Below are 27,752 nucleotides of genomic sequence, written 5' to 3' on the forward strand. Positions count from 1 at the left end.
CGGGTGCTCCGGTTTCTTCCCACAGTCCAAAGATGTGCTGGTCAGGTGCATTGGGCCGTGCTAAATTCTCCCTCAGTATACCTGAACAGGCGCCGGAGTGTGGCGACTCGGGGATTTTCACAGTAACTGCATTGCAGTGTTAATGTAAGCCTACTTGTGACTTATAAATAAATAAACTTAAACTTATTGGATGCACGTAAGGTCATGTAAAAGTGAGATAGATAATTATTTTACCAGCTTGAAATTACTTTCTGTTAAATTCCTTGCTTTTTAATAAAAGGAACATCATTGTGCTTTTAGCTCCATTTCATATCATTAAAGCCAGATCGAAACAAGGTTCACTATTATTTTGTCTATACTTGGAAAGTAACAAGGTAGGCTCTTAGTAGTAAAGGTTTGCTATGGTTAGAGCTGTAATACTTTCACCCTGAAATTCACTCGTTAAAGAGAAAAGGTGCCTGAAGGTCACACGTTTTCATATAGGGAAAGATTAGCCCTTTCTTTTTAAAGTTTCGATTTTAACATTGTATCAACTGTACAAGTTTAAAAATATAAGGCAAATAGACAACATTTCAAAAAAGCTTTATGCATACACAAAATCATACTTAAAACAAAGCTTAATTTAAAAATGTTAAAAATATTAACAAGTGTTTATTTTTCATCCGGATGTGGAGTTGCTGGCATTGGACTGGGGTAGGCACAGTCCAACCTGTTGGACTTTAACCTGGTGTTGTGAGACTACTTACTTTTCATACGGAGGTAGCGCCCAAACCAGAAGCTTTGTGTCTTTTGATTAAATTTATAAAAGATAGAAAATATTTGGTGTAAATATGAATAATTCTTCTTCTCCGGGTAACTTGCTTGATTATTTGAGAGTTGCTGATGTTGCTGCAAGACAGGATAAGGAAGCAGGCCCCAAGTTTACCTCATGTTGTTGGTGTTACTTTGAACCACATTCTGCCTGGCTAACTGCCTATCTCCCACCATGAATAATTAGGATCACTTTATTGTTGTTTCAGGAGAAAATATCAAACTTCTTATTGATCGATCAGAAATTGTGACACTAGAATGATCTGAATTACTTGCACTTTTTTCAATAGGAGATCATCTGGAGTTGATCATGTTGCATTTTTAAAAATCTGAGTCTGATGAAAATAAGTTAAAGATGAACCAGGTGCAGCAATTCTTCAGCCTTTTTGAGGATGTTGGAGTTTGAACCTGAGACTCGTCACACTTTTACCTCGGGTTTCCTTCCCAGTTTTTGCTCAAATGCATCTCAAAAAAAAAGAAATGAACAGGCCGGATTTTACTCGGTGGCGCGGTCCCTGAGATGAAATGTGACATGTTGTAGTTGTAAATAAAATATACACAAAATAAGTGGGCATGTACAAATAATTTATTCATAGAATGCAGTGAGCTAAACACAAAACAAATACTGCTTAAAATGAGAATCGTGTGCTACAGTGAATAATGGTGTGATACAGAATGCATAGCTGTGTGCTTTGGAGTGATAATGAAGCTGGCAGTCTCCCCATTCCGAGTATTATATAACTGGCCTGTGACATTGATGTGACAGCCGTGTACTGAATGTCCTTTCTGCATTGAGATTCCTGTTTGAACTTCACCTGAAGGCCCTTGCAATTTATCCTGTTGCAATTCTCTAGGATTGGGTTTATATCATAGGGATTTCTGAAGTCAAATGTTCTCTTTCATAAATTGTTATTTTTAAAAAGAAAAACAGTCCTTACGTTCCAAGATTTATTAATTGCCTTAAGTTAAAATTTGCTGTCAGATATTAAAGCAGATTTCTTTGGTCCTCGGGGCCCTGGAACACCTATAGAAGAAGCACTCAATTGGAAGATGAGCAGAGATGCACAATGCGTTATCAATGCTCCAACAGCATTCCCATGAGCTTGGTCCCATGATTGGCAAATGCCTGTGTAGTGTTGTCCCTTAGGAAAGTGCACTGATGTAAATTCAGTTTTATATGTTTGTATAGGATATTACAGGAAGCTGTGCTTTAGCAGTGCCACTTAGATGTTTGTTGTAGAGGATATTATAGTTGTTATAATCAGTTGTTTATGATATTATCATGTATAGGATATTATAGTTGTATAGGACATTACAGTTGTATAGGATATTATTGTGTATAGGGTATTGCGTAGGATATAACTGCTGTGTATAGGATATTACTGTTGTATAGGATATTATAGTATATAGGATGTTACAGTTGTATAGGATATTATAGTGTAGGATATTATAGTCTGTAGGCTATTACAATGTATAGAATATTATAGTGTATAGGATACTACAGTTGTGTCGATTATTATAGCATATATTATGCTACAATTACAAAGAACAAAGAAGTACAGCACAGGAACAGATCCTTCGACCCTCCAAGCCTGCACCGATCACGTTTACCTATCTGGACCAACCGCTTATATCCCTCTATTCCCCATTTGTTCATATACCTATCAAGATAAGTCTTAAATGTCGCTAACGTATCTGCCTCAACCATCTCACCTAGCAATGCATTCCAGACCACCACCCTCTGTGTAAAAAACTTCCCTCGCACATCTCCACTGAACCTTCCCCCCCCCCCCCCCCCCCTATCTTGAACTTGTGCCCCCTTGTAATTGTCATTTCTGCCCTGGGAAAAAGCTTCCAACTGTTCACTGTATCTATACATCTCATAATTTTATAAACTTCTATCAGGTCGCCCTTCACTCTCCGTCTCTCCAGGGAGAACAATCCCAGTTTATTCAATTTCTTCTCATAGCTAATACCCTCCATACCAGGCAACATCCTGGTAAACCTTTTCTGCTCTCTCTCCAAAGCCTCCACGTCCTTCTGGTAGTGTGGTGATCAGAATTGGACACAGTATTCCAAATGTGGCCTAATTAACGTTTTATATAACTGTAACATAATTTGTCAACTTTTGTACTCGATACCCCGTCTGATGAAGGCAAGCATGCCACATGCTTTCTTCACCACCTTTTCCACCTGTGCTGCCACTTTTAAGGATCTGTGGACCTGTACTCCCAGATCTCTCTGTGTGTCTATGCTCCTGATGGTTCTGCCATTTATTATATAGCTCCCACCTGAATTGGATCTACCAAAATGCATCACCACGCATTTGTCCTGATTAAATTCCATCTGCCATTTCTCTGCCCAATTTTCCAGTCTATCTAGATCCTGTTGTATTCTCTGACAATCTTCATCACTATCCGCAACTCCGCTAATCTTAGTATCATCAGCAAACTTGCTAATCAGACCAACTTCATTTTCTTTCAAGTCATTTATATATATTACAAACAGCAGAGGTCCCAGCACTGATCCCAGCAGAACACCACTAGTTACAGACCTCCATTCAGAAAAACATCTTTTCACCTCTACCCTCTGTCTTCTATGGCCAAGCCAGTTCTGAATCCATCTAGCTAGTTCACCGCTGATCCCGTGAGATTTAATCTTTTGTACCAGCCTGCCATGAGGAACCTTGTCGAGTACTTTACTAAAATCCATGTAGACAACATTTGCCGCCCTTCCCTCATCAATCATTTTTGTCACCTCTTCAAAAACTCAATTAAATTAGTGAGGCATGACCTCCCTCGTAGAAAACCATGCTGTCTGTTGCTAACAAGACCATTCAGTTCCAAATGTGTATAGATCCTATTCCTAAGAATCTTCTCCAACAATTTCACTGTAACTGACGTCAAGCTCATCGGCCTATAATTACCCGGGTTATCCTTGCTACCCATCTTAAATAACGGGACAACATTGGCTATCCTCCAATCCTCTGGGACCTCACCAGTGGCCAATGAAGAAACAAAGATTTCTGTTAGAGGCCCAGCAATTTCATCTCATGTCTCCCTCAATAGTCTGGGATAGATGCCATCTGGCCCTGGGGGTTTGTCTACCTTAATGTTTTTTAATTCACCTGACACTTCCTCCCTGGTAATGATGACTTGTTCTAAAGTGTAGGATATTTTAGAGTGTAGGATGTTATAGTGTGTAGGATATTACAATGTACAGGATATTATAGTGTATAGGATGCTACAGTTGTATAGGATGTTTTAGAGTGTAGGATCATGGCAGACGGATGTGAGCCTTATTGCAGCACTGGTGATGGGTGGTGAAAATCAGACTTTGTGACCTTGTCGGTGAGATCCATGACTTCCCGGGTTTCATTGAATCTTGAACCCTCGCTGCCTTTCTCGTGGACAGTGAGCCTGGGCTCTAGATTGCTCCCTTTATATCTCAGGGACTATAATGCAAAGGGCTACAAGTCATGCTTCATCTGCACAGCGCCCCAGTTAGACCACACATGTGAGCAGTTCTGGGCACCATATTTAGGAATTACTGCCTTGGAGGGAGTGCAGTATAGACTGAGCAGGACAATACCTGGATTCCAAGGATTAAATTATGAGGAGAGATGGCACAAATTAACGTTGTATTCCCTGGAATTTAGAATGTTAAGGGTGATTTGATTGAAGTTTTCAAAACATTAAGGGGAACAGTTAGGGCAGAGGGAAAGAGAAGCATTACAACTGGTTGGAGCTGGAGGATATAGTCTAAAACATATAACCAGACCTTTAAGGAGTGAAATTAGACATTCAAGGGATGTGGGCTTTACTGGCTAGGCCAGCATTTATTGTCCTTCCCTAATAATTGCCCTTGAGAAGGTGGTGGTGAGCTGCCTTCATGAACTGTTGGTGTAGGTATACCCACAGTGCTGTTAGGGAGGGAGTTCCAGGATTTTAACCCAGCGACAGTGAAGGAACAGTGATGTATTTCTAAGTCAGGATGGTGAGTGACTTGGAGGGGAACTTGCAGGTGGTGATGTTCCCATGTATCTGCTGCCCTTGTCTTTTGAAATGACAGCGGTGATGGATTTGGAAGGTGCTGCCTAAGGAGCCTTCATGAGGCCCTGCAGTGCATCTTGTAGATGGTACACACTGGTGCCACTGAGGGTCGGTGGTAGAGGGAGTGAATGTTTGTGGATGTGATGCCAATCAAGTAGGCTGCTTTGTCCTGGATGGACCTCAGCACCGCAAGGATAGTAGAAGGTTGAAACCCTCTTCCATGAATGACAATTGATGCTAGATTAGTTAGAACATAGAACATAGAAAAGCTACAGCACAAACAGGCCCTTCGGCCCACAGGTTGCGCCGAACATGTCCCTACCTACTAGGCTTACCTATAACCCTCTATCTTACTAACTTCCATGAACTTATCCAAAAGTCTCTTAAAAGACCCTATCGAATCCGCCTCCACCACCACTACCGGCAGCCGATTCCACGCACCCACCACCCTCTGAGTGAAAAACTTACCCCTAACATCTCCTCTGTACCTACTCCCCAGCACCCTAAACCTGTGGCCTCTTGTGGCAACCATTTCAGCCCTAGGTAAAAGCCTCTGAGAATTCACTCTATCACTACCCCTCAACACCTTATACACCTCTATCAGGTCACCCCTCATCCTCGCCCCACCAAGGAGAAAAGACCTAGCTCTCTCAACCTATCCTCATAAGGCATGCCACCTAATCCAGGCAACATCCTTGTAAATCTCCTCTGCACCCTTTCTATGGCTTCCACATCCTTTCTGTAATGAGGCGACCAGACTGGGCACAGTACTTCCAGGTGGGGTCTGACCAGGGTCCTATACAGCTGCAGCATTATCTCCCGATTTCTAAACTCAATTCCTCTATTGATGAAGGCCAGTATTCCATACGCCTTCTTAACCACAGCCTCTACCTGCGACGCTGCTTTGAGCGTCCTATGAACCCGGACCCCAAGATCCTTCTGATCTTCCACACTGCCAAGCATCTTACCCTTGATATCATATTCTTTCATCCTATTCGACCTGCCAAAATGAACCATCACACACTTATCTGGATTGAAGTCCATCTGCCACTTCTCCGCCCAGTCTTGCATCTTATCTGGGTTGAAGTCCATCTGCCACTTCTCCGCCCAGTCTTGCATCTTATTTCCTCGGGTGGATGGAGCTATTACAAGGGGGCATAACTATAGGGTTCGTGGTGGGAGATACAGGACGGATATCAGAGGTAGGTTCTTTACGCAGAGAGTGGTTGGGGTGTGGAATGGACTGCCTGCAGTGATAGTGGAGTCAGACACTTTAGAAACATTTAAGCGGTTATTGGATAGGCACATGGAGCACACCAGGATGATAGGGAGTGGGATAGCTTGATCTTGGTTTCAGATAAAGCTCGGCACAACATCGTGGGCCGAAGGGCCTGTTCTGTGCTGTACTGTTCTATGTTCTATGTTCTATGTTTATCTATGTCTCGTTGCAACTGCTGACATTCCTCTACACTATCCACAACCCCACCAACCTTTGTGTCATCAGCAAACTTGCCAACCCATCCTTCCACTTCCTCATCCAGGTCATTTATAAAAATCACAAAGAGCAAGGGTCCCAGAACAGATTCCTGGGGCACTCCACTGGTGACCGACCTCCATGCTGAAAAAGACCCATCTACAACCACTCTTTGCCTTCTGTGGGCAAGCCAGTTCTGAATCCACAAGGCAATGTCCCCTTGTATCCCATGCCCCTTCACTTTCTCAATGAGCCTTGCATGGGTTATTAAATTTAAACTGAGATTGATAGATTGTTAAAGATATGGAGCAAAAGGGATAGATGGAGTTGGGTTGCAAATCAGCCCAAATTTCATTGATGTAATGGCACAGACTTGAGGAGTTAAATGGCCTCATCCTGTTCCTGTAATGTGCTACATCTTTGTCTATTGAAGTCTGTGTTCTTAATTAAAACAGCATTAGAAAATAAAGCAACAGAACATCAGATCGATTTTAATCAGTTTTCTTTCAATAGCTCTGAAATAAGACAGTTGTTGAAAGATAGAAAGTACTTGAAGGAATTTCCCCATGTTTTTCAATATATCTGATTGTGTTGCCACAGGCTCGCTGTGATCCCGAAATACAAGAGTTACGGCAGTGGCAAAAAGAACTGAGAGAAGAAAGCAGAGGCTTCAGGAAAAAAGTCACAGCATTTTGGGCTGAACAGGAATCTAAAGGTACCATGAGTTTGTATCAAGACTTGAACTTTAGTACATGTATAAGATAACAACGGATTTTCAGAAGGTAATATTCTGAGACAAATCTGCAATTAAACTATCATTCTATCTGTTTAACTGGCAGCACTAATTCCAATTTCAGTTCTCTTCCCACACCTAGTGGTGCACTAAGGCAGACTTTCATCTGTTTCCATGGCTAATAATTCCTGGAACAGGTTGCTGGTCTGTCGCCCAGAGGTTTATAACTTGAGGGCCATCACTGCACATCAAGCGCGGCTGACCAGAATTCTCTCCTGCCCTTACCGCCAGCCATTGGTATGTTTGGAAGGATTTACAGATTGACATTCAACCTGTTTGGCCATGTTATAAACACACCTTCCTTGGCCATCAAGTCTTGGGGTGGGACTTGAACCCGGGAGCTTCTGGCTCGGAGGCAGAGATACTAACCACTGCACCACACACCTCCATAGGCATCACTATTTAGTCCCAGTCAAATGAGGTTAGTTAGTCCCTGTTGCTACCTTTCAGTTGAAAATATCTGGGCTAATAATCCAGAAACTTGAACTAATCTTTCAGAAACATGATTTCAAATCTTACCAATGTAACTGGGGAATGTAACTCAATCAGTAAATAAAACTGAAATACAAAGCTAGTCTTGGTTATAATGACCAGCTATCTGGTTCATGAATATCCTTCAGGGAAGGAAATCTGCCGTCCTTACCAGGTCTTGCCTCATAACTGCCTTCCAAAATGGCCCAGTAAACCACTTAATTTTCAAACTGTTAATAAAAGGTCAAATAAGCATTAAACTGAACTGACTTTTTTCTCTGGAACAAAGAAGGCTGAGGGGTGATCTTATAGAGGTCTATAAAATAATGAGGGCACAGATCAGCCAGATAGTCAACATAGTTTCCCAAAGGTAGGGGAGTCTAAAATTAGAGGGCATAGGTTTAAGATGAGAGGGGAGAGATATAAAAGGATCCAGAGGAGCAATCTTTTCACACAGAGGTGAGTTTTGAGAATGAGCTGCCAGAGGTAGTAGTAGAGGCAGGTACAATTTTGTCTTTTAAAAAGCGTTTAGACAGTTACATGGGTAAGATGGGTATAGAGGGATATGGACCAAATGTGGGCAATTGGGACTAGTTTAGTGGTAAAAAAAGGGCGGCATGGACAAGTTGGGCCGAAGGGCCTTTTGCCATGCTGTAAACCTCTGTGACTCTATGACTCCAGCTGCTTCCTGACACCTCGGGTACCTTATTTTGCTGTCTGTGTTTTGTCAGCTCTTACTTTCAGCAACTTTATCAGGGGGATGATGATGGAATGGAAGAACCTTTTTCTGTGCTGTATACCTCGATGAATCTATAAGAATTAGCAGACTCTTTGATACTTTGAAGGTTGGACATGTGCTAATTATATCCCAGCCTAAGTGTGACCCGAGCAGAAATTGGGGCAAAAATATGATAATAAAATTGTCGAGAGGGAAGGTTTCTGCTGTTTTCATTCTGCAATTTTAAACAGGATAAATAATACATTAAAAATATCACTAAAAAGAGTGAACAGTGAAATCCCTCCCCTCCTCTCCAGAAATGTAAATGTTTTATTCCACTCAGTTTAAGAGTAAGCACAGGCACAAAGACATTTTCCTTTACCATTGCCTTTCTCCATGAATGATGATTTGTTCATTACAAAATACAGTTTGGGGAACATAGTAAAGTGTGAACATTTCTAATTCTGCCTAAGCAAAAAGGAAGGGAAGCCTGGCTGCCGTCCTGTTTGTGTTTATAACGTGCAGTGTTCTGTTAGCAGAAAGTGTGCACTCTGACATTATGCCCTTTTTATATTGTGTGTGTATATGTTGCATAGCTGCAAGAAGCTACTGCAGTCAGTGAGGGCAGCATCTGCTGCTATTTTCAGCTGTTGTATTACATTCCCATTGAAAGTCAGAGTTCAGATTTCACTGAGTCAGACTATACAAAATCCATGTATAAATGATTTGTCAAGGACAGAACATGGTTGTGTTGCCATGGTTGCATTCATTTAACCGTTAACGCTGCAGAAGTGCCCTGACAAGACATTTTTGGAAAATATTCATTCGTGGGACCTGGGCATCACTAGCAAGGTCAGCATTTATTGTCCACCCCTTCTTACTCCAGAGGAAGTGGTGGTCTGTGTAGTGAACGTACTCATGGTATTTATGTGGCTGAACTACTTGGGTTAGTCATTAATGGCATCATTGCTGATAGTTGGGGATTTAGTGATGATAAAATGGATCAAAATAAATGATGAGAATGAATTGATTTTGCTGACAGAGTTATACAGGGTACACAAAAAGCCATCTGATAGTCAAAAGGAGATGGAGAAAGAAACATGAAACCAAATTTCTGACATGAATAAAGAAGATAAAATAATGAACATAGATGCTTGTAACTGTCCCCAGATAAACAAGATAGAAGAGGTAAAGAAAGGGAGACAGAATGGAGTATTTACAATGGTTGCAGGATTCTTTTATCCAGTGTGGATAAAACCTAACATGAGAGGGTGAATTCTGGATCTAATAATGGGAAATGATCCAGTTCAGATAAGAAACGTAAGCAGAGGAGAACATTTAGGAAATAGCAATCACAACATCATAAGGGTGACAAAGAATGAAAAGAACAATGATTGTAAGATGCGGACCAAAGTAACGAACTGGGGGAAAATGCTGGTTTTAGAGGGACAGGAATGGACCTGGGGAAAAGAAACTGGAAAAATCTACTAACAAAGAAATGCAATAAGAGTGGAGAATATTGAAATGGTGAGTAGAGGCAGGAAATAACTAAAAGGCAAGAACAAACTAGCCATGGATGAATAATGAAATAAAGTCAAAATTGAAACTGAAGAAAGAAGCAGAAATTAAGTAGCGAGGATGACGGAAGGGAATACGAAATGTCTAGGAAAGTATAGCTGTCCCTTGGTTAGCATGCTTAATATGCTCCTGAAAAATGGCTTGCTAAATACAAATAATTTTTCCATTTAAAAACAACCCTGAGCGGAAATTTTGAGGAGTAAAATGACATGGTGGATTTGGTAGTGTCTATAGATGTTGTTAAAATAAACTTCCAGAAGGTATTTGATATGGTTCCAAGCAACAGATGATGAGAAAGAAACAAAAGATCACAGAATTGGAGGGAATATTATAATGAGAGTCTGTAATTTGTTGGAAGGTAACAGACAGAAAGTAGGGTTAAAGAAAATGTACTCTGATTGGTGGGATAGAATCATAGAAACATAGAAATCAGGTGCAGGAGTAGGCCATTCAACCCTTCGAGCCCTTCCCCTTTTCCTAAACATGCTGACTTGGACCGATCCTGTCACCGCTTTCCAAATGCTCAGTTATTACATCCTTATAATTTTTTGAGGAGGTAACTAAGTGTGTTGATGAAGGTAGGGCAGTTGATGTCATATACATGGATTTTAGTAAGGCGTTTGATAAGGTCCCCCATGGTCGGCTTATGATGAAAGTAAGGAGGTGTGGGATAGAGGGAAAGTTGGCCGATTGGAACAGAGAGATCTTGGGGTCCATATCCACAGATCTCTAAAGGTTGCCACTTAAGTGGATAGAGCTGTGAAGAAGGCCTATAGTGTGTTAGCTTTTATTAACAGGGGGGTGGAGTTTAAGAGCCGTGGGGTTATGCTGCAACTGTACAGGACCTTGGTGAGACCACATTTGGAATATTGTGTGCAGTTCTGGTCACCTCACTATAAGAAGGATGTGGAAGCGCTGGAAAGAGTGCAGAGGAGATTTACCAGGATGCTGCCTGGTTTGGAGGGTGGGTCTTATGAGGAAAGGTTGAGGGAGCTAGGGCTGTTCTCTCTGGAGCGGAGGAGGCTGAGGGGAGACTTAATAGAGGTTTATAAAATGATGAAGGGGATAGATAGAGTGAACGTTCAAAGACTATTTCCTCAGGTGGATGGAGCTATTACAAGGGGGCATAACTATAGGGTTCATGGTGGGAGATATAGGAAGGATATCAGAGGTAGGTTCTTTACGCAGAGAGTGGTTGGGGTGTGGAATGGACTGCCTGCAGTGATAGTGGAGTCAGACACTTTAGGAACATTTAAGCGGTTATTGGATAGGCACATGGAGCACACCAGGATGATAGGGAGTGGGATAGCTTGATCTTGGTTTCAGATAAAGCTTGGCACAACATCATGGGCCGAAGGGCCTGTTCTGTGCTGTACTGTTCTATATTCTATGTTCTATGGGGTTACATTAGCTACCCTCCAATCCACTGCAACTCCTCCAGAACCTATAGAATGCTGGAAAATGATCACCAATGTGTCCACTATTTCTAGGGCCACTTCCATGAGTACTCTGGGATGCAGAGCATCAGGCCCCGGGGACTTAGAACATAGAAAAGCTACAGCACAAACAGGCCCTTCGGCCCACACGTTGCACTGTACATATCCCTACCTACTAGGCTTACCTATAACCCTCTATCTTACTAACTTCCATGAACTTAACCAAAAGTCTCTTAAAAGACCCTATCGAATCTGCCTCCACCACCACTACCGGCAGCCGATCCCACGCACCCACCACCCTCTGAGTGAAAAACTTACCCCTAACATCTCCTCTGTACCTACTCCCCAGCACCCTAAACCTGTGACCTCTTGTGGCGACCATCTCAGCCCTGGGTAAAAGCCTCTGAGAATCCACTCTATCAATACCTCTCAACATCTTATACACCTCTATCAGATCACGTCTCATCCTTCACTTCTCCAAGGAGAAAAGACCTAGCTCTCTCAACCTATCCTCATAAGGCATGCCACCTAATCCAGGCAACATCCTTGTAAATCTCCTCTGCACCCTTTCTATGGCTTCCACATCCTTTCTGTAATGAGGCGACCAGAACTGGGCACAGTACTCCAGATGGGGTCTGACCAGGGTCCTATACAGCTGCAGCATTATCTCCCGATTTCTAAACTCAATTCCTCTATTGATGAAGGCCAGTATTCCATACGCCTTCTTAACCACAGCCTCTATCTGCGATGCTGCTTTGAGCGTCCTATGAACCCGGACCCCAAGATCCTTCTGATCTTCCACACTGCCAAGCGTCTTACCCTTAATATTATATTCTTTCATCCTATTCGACCTGCCAAAATGAACCATCACACACTTATCTGGATTGAAGTCCATCTGCCACTTCTCCGCCCAGTCTTGCATCTTATCTATGTCTCGTTGCAACTGCTGACATCCCTCTACACTATCCACAACACCACCAACCTTTGTGTCATCAGCAAACTTGCCAACCCATCCTTCCACTTCCTCATCCAGGTCATTTATAAAAATCACAAAGAGCAAGGGTCCCAGAACAGATCCCTGGGGCACTCCACTGGTGACCGACCTCCATACTGAAAAAGACCCATCTACAACCACTCTTTGCCTTCTGTGGGCAAGCCAGTTCTGAATCCACAAGGCAATGTCCCCTTGTATCCCATGCCCCTTCACTTTCTCAATAAGCCTTGCATGGGGCACCTTATCAAACACCTTGCTGAAATCCATATAAACTACATCTACCGCTCTTCCCTCGTCTATGTGTCTAGTTACATCTTCAAAAAATTCAATTAGGCTCGTAAGGCATGATCTGCCTTGGACAAAGCCATGCTGGCTATTTATGATCATACTATTCCTCTCCAGATGTTCATACATCCTGCCTCTCAGGATCTTCTCCATCAATTTACCAACCACTGAGGTTAGACTCACTGGTCTATAATTTCCCGGGCTATCTCTTCTCCCTTTCTTGAACAACGGAACCACATCTGCAATCCTCCAATCCTCTAGAACCTCTCCTGTCCCCATTGATGATGCAAAGATCATCGCCAGAGGCTTAGCAATGTCTTCCCTCGCCTCCCACAGTAACCTGGGGTACATCCCATCCGGTCCCGGCGATTTATCTAACTTGATGCTTTTCAAAAGCTCCAACACATCCTGTTTCCTAATGTCCACATGCTCAATCTTCTCAGTCCACTGCAAGTCGCACTGCAACTACCAAGATCCTTTTCCACTGTGAATACTGAAGTAAAGTATTCATTGAGTACCTCTGCTATTTCTACCGGTTCTATGCAGACTTTCCCACTGTCATATTTGATAGGTCCTACTCCTTCACATCTTAACTTCTTGCTCTTAACATACTTGTAGAATGCCTTGGGGTTTTCCTTTATCCTGTCTGCCAAGGCCTTCTCATGACCCCTTCTTGCTCTTCTAATTTCCCTCTTTAGGAGGAAATGGCTGAGACATTAAATAAGTTCTTTGTGTCGGTCTTCACGGTGGAAGACACAAATAGTTTGCCGAATATTAGAGATCGAGAGTTGGTGGGAGGGGAGGTCCTTAATACAATTACTGTTACTAAGGAGGTGGTGCTTGCTAGACTAATAGGACTGAAGGTAGACAAGTCCCCGGGCCCGGATGGAATGCATCCCAGGGTACTGAAAGAAATGGCTGAGGTAATAGCAGATGCGTTTGTAGTAATTTATCAAAATTCGCTGGACTCTGGGGTAGTGCCGGCTGACTGGAAAACAGCTACTGTTACGCCGCTGTTTAAAAAAGGAAGTAGACAAAAGGCGGGTAACTACAGGCCAGTTAGCTTAACGTCCATAGTTGGGAAGATGCTAGAGTCCATTATTAAAGAGGAAATAACAGAGCACCTGAATAAGAATGGTTCGATCAAGCAGACGCAGCATGGATTCATGAAGGGAAAGTCGTGTTTGACGAATCTACTGGACTTTTATGAAGATGTCACTAGTGCGGTTGACAGAGGGGAACCGGTGGATGTGGTGTTTTTAGATTTCCAGAAGGCGTTCGATAAGGTGCCTCACAAAAGGTTGCTGCAGAAGATTGGGGCACACGGAGTTAGGGGTAAGGTGTTGGCATGGATTGGGGATTGGCTATCTAACAGGATAAGAAGTTTAACAACACCAGGTTAAAGTCCAACAGGTTTATTTGGTAGCAAAAGCCACACAAGCTTTCGAGGCTCTGAGCCCCTTCTTCAGGTGAGTGGGAATTCTGTTCACAAACAGAACTTATAAGACACAGACTCAATTTACATGAATAATGGTTGGAATGCGAATACTTACAACTAATCCAGTCTTTAAGAAACAAAACAATGGGAGTGGAGAGAGCATCAAGACAGGCTAAAAAGATGTGTATTGTCTCCAGACAAGACAGCCAGTGAAACTCTGCAGGTCCACGCAACTGTGGGAGTTACAAATAGTGTGACATAAATTCTGATTCTAGGATCGCATGATAAAGACTCAGGAGGAAAAAAGCAGAAATATTTATGTGAAATAGTGTGACATAAACCCAATATCCCGGTTGAGGCCGTCCTTGTGTGTGCGGAACCTGGCTATCAGTTTCTGCTCCGCGACTCTGCGCTGTCGTGTGTCGCGAAGGCCGCCTTGGAGAACGCTTACCCGAATATCAGAGGCCGAATGCCCGTGACCGCTGAAGTGCTCCCCAACAGGAAGAGAACAGTCTTGCCTGGTGATTGTCGAGCGGTGTTCATTCATCCGTTGTCGCAGCGTCTGCATAGTTTCCCCAATGTACCATGCCTCGGGACATCCTTTCGACCATTGTCCGCAGCAAACTACCCAGCCTTCAGGAGAACAGTGACCAAGACACCACACAACCCTGCCACAGCAACCTCTGCAAGACGTGCCGGATCATCGACACAGATGCCATCATCTCACGTGAGAACACCATCCACCAGGTACACGGTACATACTCTTGCAACTCGGCCAACGTTGTCTACCTGATACGCTGCAAGAAAGGATGTCCCGAGGCATGGTACATTGGGGAAACTATGCAGACGCTGCGACAACGGATGAATGAACACCGCTCGACAATCACCAGGCAAGACTGTTCTCTTCCTGTTGGGGAGCACTTCAGCGGTCACGGGCATTCGGCCTCTGATATTCGGGTAAGCGTTCTCCAAGGCGGCCTTCGCGACACACGACAGCGCAGAGTCGCGGAGCAGAAACTGATAGCCAGGTTCCGCACACACAAGGACGGCCTCAACCGGGATATTGGGTTTATGTCACACTATTTCACATAAATATTTCTGCTTTTTTCCTCCTGAGTCTTTATCATGCGATCCTAGAATCAGAATTTATGTCACACTATTTGTAACTCCCACAGTTGCGTGGACCTGCAGAGTTTCACTGGCTGTCTTGTCTGGAGACAATACACATCTTTTTAGCCTGTCTTGATGCTCTCTCCACTCCCATTGTTTTGTTTCTTAAAGACTGGATTAGTTGTAAGTATTCGCATTCCAACCATTATTCATGTAAATTGAGTCTGTGTCTTATAAGTTCTGTTTGTGAACAGAATTCCCACTCACCTGAAGAAGGGGCTCAGAGCCTCGAAAGCTTGTGTGGCTTTTGCTACCAAATAAACCTGTTGGACTTTAACCTGGTGTTGTTAAACTTCTTACTGTGTTTACCCCAGTCCAACGCCGGCATCTCCACATCATATCTAACAGGAAGCAGAGAGTTGTGATAAATGGGTGCTTTTCTGGTTGGCAGTTGGTGACCAGTGGCGTGCCGCAGGGATCGGTGCTGGGGCTTCAATTGTTTACCATTTACATAGATGATCTGGAGGAGGGGACTGAATGTAGGGTAGTCAAGTTTGCTGATGACACGAAGGTGAGTGGGAAAGCGAATTGCGTGGAGGACGCGGAAAGTCTGCAGAGAGATTTGGATAGGCTGAGCGAGTGGGCGAGGATCTGGCAGATGGAATATAACGTTAGCAAATGTGAGGTTATCCACTTTGGAAGAAATAATAGTAAATTGGAATATTATTTAAATGGAGAAAAATTACATCGTGCGACTGTGCAGAGGGACCTGGGGGTCCTTGTGCACGAATCGCAAAAACTCAGTCTGCAGGTGCAGCAGGTGATCAAGAAGGCGAATGGAATGTTGGCCTTTATCGCGAGGGAGATAGAATATAAAAGCAGGGAGGTCTTGCTGCAACTGTACAAGGCACTGGTAAGGCCGCAACTGGAGTACTGTGTGCAGTTTTGGCCCCCTTATTTGCGAAAGGATATATTGGCCTTGGAGGGAGTGCAGAGAAGGTTCACCAGGTTGATACCGGAGATGAGGGGTGTAGCTTATGAGGAGAGATTAAACAGATTGGGTCTGTACTCGTTGGAGTTTAGAAGGATGAGAGGTGATCTTATAGAGACATATAAGACAATGAAGGGGCTGGATAGGGTAGAGGTGGAGAGATTCTTTCCACTTAGAAGGGAAACCAGAACTAGAGGGCACAGCCTCAAAATAAGGGGGGGCCGGTTCAGAACAGAGTTGAGGGGGAACTTCTTCTCTCAGAGGGTAGTGAATCTCTGGAATTCTCTGCCCATTGAAGTGGTGGAGGCTTCCTCGTTGAATATGTTTAAATCACGGGTAGATAGTTTTCTGATCGATAAGGGAATTAGGGGATATGGGGAGCAGGCGGGTAAGTGGAACTGATTCGCCTCAGATCAGCCATGATCTTGTTGAATGGCAGGGCAGTCTCGAAGGGCCAGATGGCCTACTCCTGCTCCTATTTCTTATGTTCTTATGTTCTTATAGTTCCTTCCTACTAGTCGTATACTCTTCTAGATTTCTAACATTACCTAGCTCCCTGAACCTTTTGTAGGCTTTTCTTTTCTTCTTGACTAAATTCATTACAGCTTTCGTGCACCATGGTTCCTGTAACCTACCATATCTCCCCTGTCTCATTGGAACGTTGCTGTGCAGAGCTGCAGACAAATTTTCCTTGAAAATTTGCCACATTTCTTTTGTACATTTCCCTGAGAAAACCTCCTTCCAATTTACGCCTCTAATTTCCTGCCTAATAGCCTCATATTTGCCCTTACTCCAAATAAACACTTTCCTAGCTTGACTGATCCTATCTCTCTCCAATGCTAATGTAAAGGAGATAGAGTTATCATCATAGAAATCATAGAAACCCTACAGTGCAGAAGGAGGCCATTCGGCCCATCGAGTCTGCACCGACCACAATCCAACCCAGGCCCTACCCCCACATATTTTACCCACTAATCCCTCTAACCTACGCATCTCAGGAGTCTAAGGGGCAATTTTTAACCTGGCCAATCAACCTAACCCGCACATCTTTGGACTGTGGGAGGAAACCGGAGCACCCGGAGGAAACCCACGCAGACACGAGGAGAATGTGCAAACTCCACACAGACAGTGACCCGAGCCGGGAATCGAACCCGGGACCCTGGAGCTGTGAAGCAGCAGTGCTAACCACTGTGCTACCGTGCCGCCCCGTTATGATCACTATCCCCAAAATGTTCTCCCACTGAGAGATCTGACACCTCCCCAGGTTCATTCCCTAATACCAAATCAAGTACAGCCTCTCCTCTTGTAGGCTTATCCACATACTGTGTCAGGAAGCCCTCCTGAACACAGCTAACAAACTCCTCCCCATCTAAACCCCTTACCCTAGGGATATTCCAATCGATATTTGGGAAATTAAAATCTCCCATCACGACCACTCTGTTATTATCACATCTCTCCAGGATCTGCTTCCCAATCTGCTCCTCCACATCCCTGCTACTATAGGGCGGCCTATAGAAAACACCCAGTAAAGTTATTGACCCCTTCCTGTTGTGAACCTCCACCCACAGAGATTCCGTAGACAATCCCTCTGTGGCGTCCATCTTTTCTACAGCCGTGACACTATCCCTGATCAATAGTGCCACTCCCCCACCTCTTCTGCCTCCTTCCCTGTCCCTCCTGAAACATCTGAAACCCGGCACTTGAAGTATCCAGTCCTGTCCCGGAGATAACCAAGTCTCTGTAATGGCCACCACATCACACTTCCAAGTAGTGATCCACGCTCTAAGCTCATCCATTTTGTTCACTACACTCCTTGCGTTAAAATAAACACATCTCAACCCTTCGGTCTGAGCACTCCCCTTCTCCGTCACCTGCGTATCCTCCCTCTCACACTGTCTACAAGCCCCTTTTATTTTTAAGCTAACCTCCTCTCTCCCAGTCACCTCATTTTGATTCCCACCCCCCAACCATTCTAGTTTAAACACTCCCCAGTAGCCTTAGCAAACCTTCCCGCCAGGATATTGGTCCCCCTGGGATTTAAGTGAAACCCGTCCTTTTTGTACAGGTCGCACCTGCCCCTAAAGAGGTCCCAATGATCCAGGAACCTGAATCCCTGACCCCTGCTCCAATTCCTCAGCCACGCATTTATCCTCCACCTTATTCCGTTCCTTCCCTCACTGTCTCGTGGCACAGGCAGCAATCCCGAGATTACTACCTTTGCGTTATCGACTTATCGGGTTTTAATCCCAGCAATTTCCCCAATACAATTTCCTGACTAATAAGGATTTCTTTCAGCTCCTCCTTCATGCTAGACTCTCTGTCCCCAAGTATTTCTGGAAAGTTATTTGTGTCCTCCTTAGTAAAGACAGATCCAAAGTATTTGTTCAGCTGATCTGCCATCTCTCTGTTGCCTATTATGAAATTCACCTGATTCTAAATTATCGTTATCACGAAAGAGGTAGTGTTGGGCAAGTTAATGGGGCTAAAGGTAGACAAGTCTCCTGGCCCTGATGGAATGTATCCCAGGGAACTAAAAGAGATGGCGGGAGAAATAGCAAATGCACTAGTGATAATTTACCAAAATTCGCTGGACTCTGGGGTGGTTCCCACAGATTGAAAAACAGCAAATGTGACGCCACTGTTTAAAAAAGGAGGTAGACAAAAGGCAGGTAACTATAGGCCGGTTAGCTTAACTTCTGTAGTGGGGAAAATGCTTGAATCTATCATCAAGGAAGAAATAGTGAGACATCTGGATATAAATTGTCCCATTGGTAAGACGCAGCATGGGTTCATGAAGGGAAGGTCATGTTTGACTAATTTGGTGGAATTCTTTGAGAACATTACATGTGCAGTGGACAATGGGGAACCTGTGCATGTGGTGTATCTGGATTTCCAGAAGGCATTCGACAAGGTGCTGCACCAGAGACTGCTACATAAGATAAAGGTGCACGGTGTTATGGGTAATGTATTAGCATGGATAGAGGATTGGTTAACTAATAGAAAGCAAAGAGTGGGGGTAAATGGATGTTTTTCTGGTTGGCGATCAGTAACTAGTGGTGTGCCTCAGGGATCAGTGTTGGGACTGCAATTGTTTACGATTTACATTAGATGATTTGGAGTTGGGGACCAAATGTAGTGTGTCAAAATTCACAGATGACACTAAGATGAGTGGCAGAGCAAAGTGTGCAGAGGATGCTGAAAGTCTGCAAAGGGATATAGATAATCTAAGTGAGTGGGCGAGGGTCTGGCAGATGGAGTACAATGTTGGTAAATGTGAGGTCATCCATTTTGGTAGGAATAACAGCAAAATGGACTATTATTTAAATGGTAAAAAATTGCAGCATGCTGCTGTGCAGAGGGATCTGGGCGTCCTTGTGCAAGAATCTCAAGGAGTTGGTTTGCAGATGCAGCAGGTAATTAAGAAGGCAAATGGAATTTTGTCCTTCATTGCTGGAGGGATGAAGTTTAAAAACAGCGAGGTTATGTTACATCTGTATAAGGTGCTGGTGAGGCCACACCTGGACTACTTGCCAACATTAAGGGCATTTAAATGGTCATTGGATAAACATATGGATGATATTGGAATAGTGTAGGTTAGATGGGCTTTAGATTGGTTTCACTGGTCGGCGCAACATCGAGGGCCAAAGGGCCTGTACTGCGCTGTAATGTTCTATGTTCTACTGTGTACAGTTTTGATCTCCTTACTTGAGAAAGGATATACTGGCACTGGAGGGGATGCAGAGGAGATTCATTAGGTTGATTCCGGAGTTGAGAGGGTTGGCTTATGAGGAGAGACTGAGTAGACTGGGGCTATACTCATTGGAATTCAGAAGAATGAGGGGAGATCTTATAGAAACATATAAGATTATGAAGGGAATAGATAAGATAGAAGCAGGGAAGTTGTTTCCACTGGCAGGTGAAACTAGAACTAGGGGGCATGGCCTCAAAATAAGGGGAAGCAGATTTAGGACTGAGTTGAGGAGGAACTTCTTCACCCAAAGGCTTGTGAATCTGTGAAATTCCCAGCCCAGTGAAGCAGTTGAGGCTACCTCATTGAACGTTTTTAAGGCAAGGATAGATAAATTTTTGAACAGTAAAGGAATTAAGGGTTATGGTGAGCGGGCGGGTAAGTGAAGCTGAGTCCATGAAAAGTTCAGCCATCAGAATGGAGGAGCAGGCTCGAGGGGCCAGATGGCCTACTCCTGCTCCTAGTTCTTATGTTCTTCTAACGGTAAGGAACCTACATTTGTCTTCACCAGTCCTTTTCTCTTCACGTATCTACAGAAGGTTTTGCAGTCAGTTTTTATGTTGTCTGCAAGCCTACTCTCGTATTCTATTTTCCCCTTCCGAACTAAAACCTTTGTTTGTAACATTTTGGGCAGCATAGAATCATAGAATCCCTACAATGCAGAAGCAGGCCTTTTGGCCCATTGAGCCTGCACTGACAACAATCCCGCCCAGGCCCACTTATTTACCATAGTCCTCCTGACAGTAAGGGGCAATTTAGCATGGCCAATTAACCTCACCTGCACTTCTTTCAGACTGTAGGAGGAAACCGGAGCATAAGACCATAAGACATAGGAGCGGAAGTAAGGCCATTCGGCCCATCGAGTCCACTCCACCATTCAATCATGGTTGATTTCAACCCGGAGGAAACCCACGCAAACAGGGGGAGAATGTGCAAATTCCACAGAGACAGTGACCCGAGGCCGGAATTGAACCCGGTTCCCTGGCACTGTGAGGCAGCAGTGCTAACCACTGTGCTACCATGCTGTCCATGCATCTTACCAAAAAATAGCAAAATGTCAGTGTCTGACTGAAAACAGCGTGTTTCTCTCCAGGTCTTATGACACTTTGTCAAAAGAAAGTAGCCGGGGGGGCGGGGGGGGGGGGGGGCGGGGGGGGGGGGGGGGGGCGGTGTCCCACGCTGTCATTTTAAGGAACAGTGCCTAAACATGCTTGTAAAGCCAACTACACTGAGGGTGCTCAATCAAACCGAAAAGTAACCTTCCTGCACCGCAGCATGGAGGTCACAGGGACCCTCCCCCCATCAACGGCAACATCTCTCTGCGTTGGTTTCCTCCGGGTGCTCTGGTTTACTCCCACTGCCCGAAAATGTGCGGGTTAGGTTGATTGGCCAGGCTAAATTGATCCTAGTGTCAGGGGGATTAGCAGGGTAAATATGTTATGGAGATAGAGCCTGGGTGGGATTGTGGTTGGTGCAGACTCGATGGGCCGAATGGCCTCCTTCTGCACTGTAGGATTCTATGATTCCCCCCTCACCCCCTCATCAACACCAGCACCTTTACCCCCTAATCAACGTCGACATCTAGGATGTTCTGTAGAACAAAGGGACCTTGGCGTATTTGTCCACAGATCTCTGAGAACAGAAGGGCATGTTAGTCGGCTGGTGAAAAAGGCATATGGGACACTTGCCTTTATCAATCGAGGCATAGATTCCAAAAGCAGGGAAGTCATGTTGGAGTTATTTGGAACTTTGGTGAGGCCACAGCTGGAGCACTGTGTGCAGTTCTGGTCGCCACATTATAGGAAGGATGTGATTGCACTGGAGGGGGTGCAGAGGAGATTCACCAGGATGCTGCCTGGGACGGAGCATTTCAGTTATGAAGAGAGGTTGGATAGGCTTGGATTGTTTTCATTGGAGCAGAGAAGACTGAGGGGCGACCTGATCGAGGTGTTCAAGATTATGAGAGACATGGACAGAGTAGATAAGGACCAGCTGTTCCCCTTAGTTGAAAGGTCAGTCACAAGGGGACATAGGTTCAAGGTGAGGGGCAGGCGGTTTAGGGGGGATGTGAGGAAAAGTTTTTTTACCCAGAGTATGGTGACGGTCTGGAATGCGCTGCCTGGGAGGGTGGTGGAGGCGGGATGCCTCACATCCTTTAAAAAGTACCTGGATGAGCACTTGGCACATCATAACATTCAGGGCTATGGGCCAAGTGCTGGCAGATGGGATTAGGTGAGAGTTCAGGTGTTTCTCCCATGTTAGTGCAGACTCAAGGGGCCAAAGGGCCTCTTCTGCACTGTATATTTCCATTATCTCTTCCCCCTTCCAACAATGCCGGCATCTCTTCCCCCCACCAGTAATGCCAGTATTTCTCTCCCACCTCATCAATGATGGCATCTCCCTCTTCCACCTCCCCCCACCCACCCATCCATCAACTTTGGCATATCTCTCCCCCCCACCCCACCCCTTGTCAACACTAGCATCGCACCCCCCCCCCCCCACCCCACCCCCGCCCGCCTACTCCTATCACTGGCATATCACTGGCATTTCTCTGCCCAACACTGCAATCAACACCAGCCTCTCTCCTTCCCCAACCCCCGCAACAACTCTGGCATCTCCCTCTCTCTTCCCCAACAGTAAGGGCTGGAATTCCTCCCTCCCTTCCTTGAATGCTCTCCCTTCCCACCACACAGGCATGACCAAACCCACAAGGAACCCCCTGGCACTGCTCGCAGTGCAGGTTGGCACTGTCAGGTTGGCTAGAGAGCAGTGCCAAGGGGGAATTGCCAGGGGGCGGTGCCCAGACATGTCCTTTGTGCCCTGGAGGGATCGATCCGACACGTCTGGGTGAACCTGTTATAAACCTCGCCGACAAATACACCGAGGGGGGATCATGTGGCATGGTGGGTGTTTAATGACATTCAGATTTATGTAAATGAATGCAAATCAGATTCCTGCCCATTATAGGCCTGATTACATCGCCAGCGAAAGGGTGGCGAAAATGGGAGATCCTGGTCTCACCGGCGAGATTTGTGATTTCTGGGTTTTGCCGGATCTTGAGTCCCCGCCACCAAGAGAGTGCGGACTGAAGATCACCCTCTCAGTGTTAGTCAGATATTGGTCCTTGGAGTGCTCAGCTTTGCACCATATATACCCTGATCTGAATGAGGGAATAAAGAGTTATCTATCAGTGTGGATGATGCTAAGTGAAGAACCAGATGAAATTGTGTGGATGGGAATGGGAAAGTAAAAAGGAAATTGAAGGATTAAATGAATAGGAACAATTCTGGCCAATGGGGCCAAGAAAGATCATTCAGAATACTTTCAAAATGGCAAGAGATTAGGATTGGATCAGAAATAGGGGATTTGCGTACCCACATACAAAAATCACTCAAAGCTAATAATCTTAAAATTAGGGCTAGCTTATTCACGAAGCAACTTTTCACAAAAATACTGAATGGAAATCTAGAACTCCAAGAGGATATTGTGTTGATAAGCCTCGTGTCCGAGGGAGGTTTATCATTCCCTCTATTAATAACTTACGGCCATCACAAGAAGATGTGTTAGTATTGCTGGTTTTTCTATGTTGTTTCATTCCAAATGGATAAAATTTCACATTCACAAGGCTGTTGTCATGGGGTAGGTGCAGAACCTCAGATTCCATTTGCTGACAGCTGTTAGCAACTCAGAAAGAACACATTACAATTCCAGAGGTTTGAGAGTACAAACTATTCTAATAAATAATATAATGCTGATTCTTTGTTGATAAAGGAAACCTATTTTTGTCTCCACTTTAAATAACAAAGTGTCTGCAAAGGGATATAAATAAGTTAAGTGAGCAAGCAAAACAATGGCAGCTGGAGTGTAATGTGTGAAGAAGTGAGATTGTTCATTTTTGCAGGAAGAACAGAAAGGCAGCATCTTATGTAAATAGAATCAGAATTCAGAATGCTGCAGTCGAGAAACCTGGATGTCTTTGTACATGAATCGCAAAATGTTAGCGTGCAGGAACAGCAAGTAATTAAGAAGGCAAATGGAATGTTGGTCTTTATTACAAGGAGGATAGAATATGAAAATAGGACAGTTGTACTATAACTGTACAGGGCTTTGATGAGACCCTGGCGTCCTGACAAATACATGAATAGGTTGGGAATTGAGGGATATGGTCCCCGGAAGTAAGGGGGTTTTAGTTCAGTCAGGCAGCATGGTCGGTGCTGGCTTGGAGGGCCGAAGGACCTGTTCCTGTGCTGTAATTTTCTTTGTTCTTTGTACTGCAATGAGTTTTGGTCTCCTTACTTAAGGAGGGATACACTTGAATTGGAAGCAGAGGTTCACCAGGCTGATTCCTGGGATGAAAGGACTGTCTTAGCAAAGGGTTGAACCTATATTCATTTTAGTTAGAGTCATAAAGTCATAGAGGTTTACAGCATGAAAACAGGCCCTTTGGCCCAACTTGTCCATGCCGCCCTTATTTTTAAACCCCTAAGCTAATCCCAATTGCCCGCATTTGGCCCATATCCCTCTATACCCATCGTACCCATGTAACTATCTAAATGCTTTTTAAAAGACAACATTGTACCCGCCTCTACTACCACCTCTGGCAGCTTGTTCCAGGCACTCACCACCCTCTGTGTGAAAGAATTGCCCCTCTGGACACTTCTGTATCGCTCCCCTCTCACCTTAAACCTATGCCCTCTAGTTTTAGACTCCCCTACTTTTGAGAAAAGATATTGACTATCTAGCTGATCTGTGCCCCTCATTATTTTATAGACCTCTATAAGCTCATCCCTCAGCCTCCTACGCTCCAGAGAAAATGTCCCAGTCTATCCAGCCTCTCCTTATAACTCAAACCATCAAGTCCCGGTAGCATCCTAGTAAATCTTTTCTGCACTCTTTCTAGTTTAATAATATCCTTTCTATAATAGGGTGACCAGAATTGCACACAGTATTCCAAGTGTGGCCGTACCAATGTCTTGTACAACTTTAACATGACGTCCCAACTCCTGTATTCAATATTCTGAGTGATGAAACCAAGCATGCTGAATGCCTTCTTCACCACTCTGTCCACCTGTGACTCCACTTTCAAGAGCTATGAACATGTACCCCTAGATCTCTTTGTTCTGGAACTCTCCCCAACGCCCGACCATTAACTGAGTAAGTCCTGCCCTGATTCAATCTACCAAAATGCATCACCTCGCATTTGTCTAAATTAAACTCCATCTGTCATTCATCAGTCCACTGGCCCAATTGATCAAGATCCTGTTGCAATCGAAGATAACTTTCTTCACTGTCCACTATGCCACCAATCTTGGTGTCATCTGCAAACTTACTAACCATGCCTCCTATATTCTCATCGAAATCATTAATATAAATGACAAATAACAGTGGACCCAGCACTGATCCCTGAGGCACACCACTAGCCACAGGCCTCCAGTTTGAAAAACAACCCTCTATAACCACCTTCTGGCTTCTGTCAAGAAGCCAATTTTGTATCCATTTAGAAACCTCACCCTGGATCCCGTGAGATTTAACCTTATGCAACAACCTACCATGCGGTACCTTGTCAAAGGCCTTGCTAAAATCCATGTACAACATCAACCTGCCCTCATCTACCTTCTTGGTTACCCCTTCAAAAAACTCAATCAAATTTGTGAGACATGATTTTCCACTCACAAAGCCATGCTGACTGTCCCTAATCAGTCCTTGCATCTCTAAATGCCTGTAGATCCTGTCTCTCAAAATACCTTCCAACAATTTACCCACCACAGATGTGAGGCTCACTGACCTGTAGTTCCCAGGCTTTTCCCTGCAGCCCAGCAGTTTAGTGAATAAAAAGATGATCTTATTGAAACATAGAAAATTCTAAGGGGGCTTGACAGGGTAGATGCTAAGAGGTTGTTTCCAGTTGTGGGGGAATCCAGAACCAGGTGTTTCTAATGTGTCAGTGCGGATCGATGGGCCAAAGGGCCTCTTCTGTGCTGTATGATTCTACAATTCTGGTAACACATATTCAAAATCAGGTCTCCTATTTAAGATGGATATGATGAAGAATTTCTACTCTCAGAGGGTCATTAGTATTTGGAAACCTCTTCTCCAGAGAGCAGAGGGGGCTGGGTCACTGAATATATTCAAAGCAGAGTTAGATAGGATTTTCATAGAGGGAGTTGAGGGTGATGGGGGACTGGTAGGAAAGTGGAATTGAGGCCACAATAACATCAGCCATGATCTTACTGAATTGTGCTGCAAGTTTAAAGAATGGCCTACTCCTGCTCCTCAATATCTTCAGGCAAGAATGGATTAAATAGCTGAAAGCAAGTAAAGGATTGTGTTTGGCGGTAAGCAGTAGATTTTATTCCTGGCTACAAACTATCTAAACCTGTCCCAACCTGTGACTATCCTGTGACATTATACCAGCCTCCCCGGAGAAACACAGGCTCCTTATGCACTGCTCCTTATATATTTTTCCTGAGTTTATGTTGAGATCCCAGTTGATGTTAATACTGAACAATTCCAGATCCCAGAGCAAAACCTGGCTTGATGTATCCAACTTTTTTTGAAAGCATTTGAAGAAAGTTATTGAATAAATTCACAGGAGTCTGTTGATTAACCTTTAACACAAAGAATAAAATATTTATTGCATAAGATAAATGGAACTATATTACACCAGACAAAAAAGTTGGAAAAATGTCAATACAATTACAAGAAGACAATTCAAATTCCCGTTATTCCTTTACTCCAGTTATATTTTTACAGGCACATAAACCAGTGAAGAGTTGGCTCGATACAACGGCTTCTTACTTGGACTGACACAGTTGCAAACAGTTTTCTTCCACTGAATTCTTGAGCATTCACTCGATGATTTTGACCCAACTTGTATCTCTCCCCAAAACACCGAAACTGCACTCCAAACTCACAGTTTCTTCAACTGCGGAGAAAACAATGAGTTCCCTAAACTCAGCCCTCCATTAGTACTGCTACTAACCTGATCACTTCACTGAGGTCTATAAGTCACTATTCAGTAAACTGTTGCCCCAATAGCCTTGTAGTCTTTCTTATCAGAGAGCTTAACATTCTTGTCCTCTCTCGCTGATACACTGAACTCTTTCCCATGTCTTTTTTCTGTCTCTGTGTCATTTGGCCACTGTTGTTAGGCAACGGTAAAGTTTTTTTACACTCTGTGTCTTTTCTACCCACAACCACTACACCTTTAACCCCTTTTAACCCATTCCTTTGCTTTCAGAGGTTGTAAAACGTCATTAAAAAATATACATACTTGACATTTTAGTGAGGAGTCTATCCAGTCTCCCAGGCACCAGGTTCACAAACAGCCTAAATTAACCTGAAACCATTTTACCTTCCTTAATGCACAAATGTTTATTTATTCAATTTGAAAAATATACATTGTTCTTCAGTTTATAAATTATGTTGGGAGGTTAAGGATCCCTTGAGTTCATTGCCCATGGTGCTGCTCCTTCCACAGTTACATTTGCAGTTCCAGCTCCAGATGCTCCTTCCACCTGTTCCACCTGTCCATGTGCATAGATCCCTGAAAGTTGGCACCCAGGTTGATAGGGTTGTTAAGAAGGCGTACGGTGTGTTAGCTTTTATTAGTAGAGGGATTGAGTTTCGGAGCCAGGAGGTCATGCTGCAACTGTACAAAACTCTGGTGCGGCCGCATTTGGAGTATTGCGTACAGTTCTGGTCGCCGTATTGTAGGAAAGATGTGGAAGTGTTGGAAAGGGTGCAGAGGAGATTTACCAGGATGTTGCCTGGTATGGTGGGAAAATCGTATGAGGAAAATCGCTGAGGGGCTTGAGGTTGTTTTCGTTAGAGAGAAGAAAGTTAAGAGGTGAC

The 27,752-nt window shown here is 44.1% G+C and overlaps 1 protein-coding gene across 2 annotated transcripts in view; it reads left to right on the forward strand.

Annotated features, from left to right (window-relative positions):
- iqck (IQ motif containing K) overlaps positions 1-27,752 on the forward strand; it is a 131,407-nt gene that overhangs the window by 88,273 nt on the left and 15,382 nt on the right. For both annotated transcript variants that reach the window (XM_078240951.1, XM_078240952.1), the window contains one exon: positions 6,937-7,051. In XM_078240951.1, the coding sequence (XP_078097077.1) occupies positions 6,937-7,051 (115 nt within the window). The remainder of the gene's footprint in view (positions 1-6,936; positions 7,052-27,752) is intronic.

This window comes from Mustelus asterias, chromosome 23, assembly GCF_964213995.1.
Source record: "Mustelus asterias chromosome 23, sMusAst1.hap1.1, whole genome shotgun sequence".
Taxonomy (NCBI): domain Eukaryota; kingdom Metazoa; phylum Chordata; class Chondrichthyes; order Carcharhiniformes; family Triakidae; genus Mustelus; species Mustelus asterias.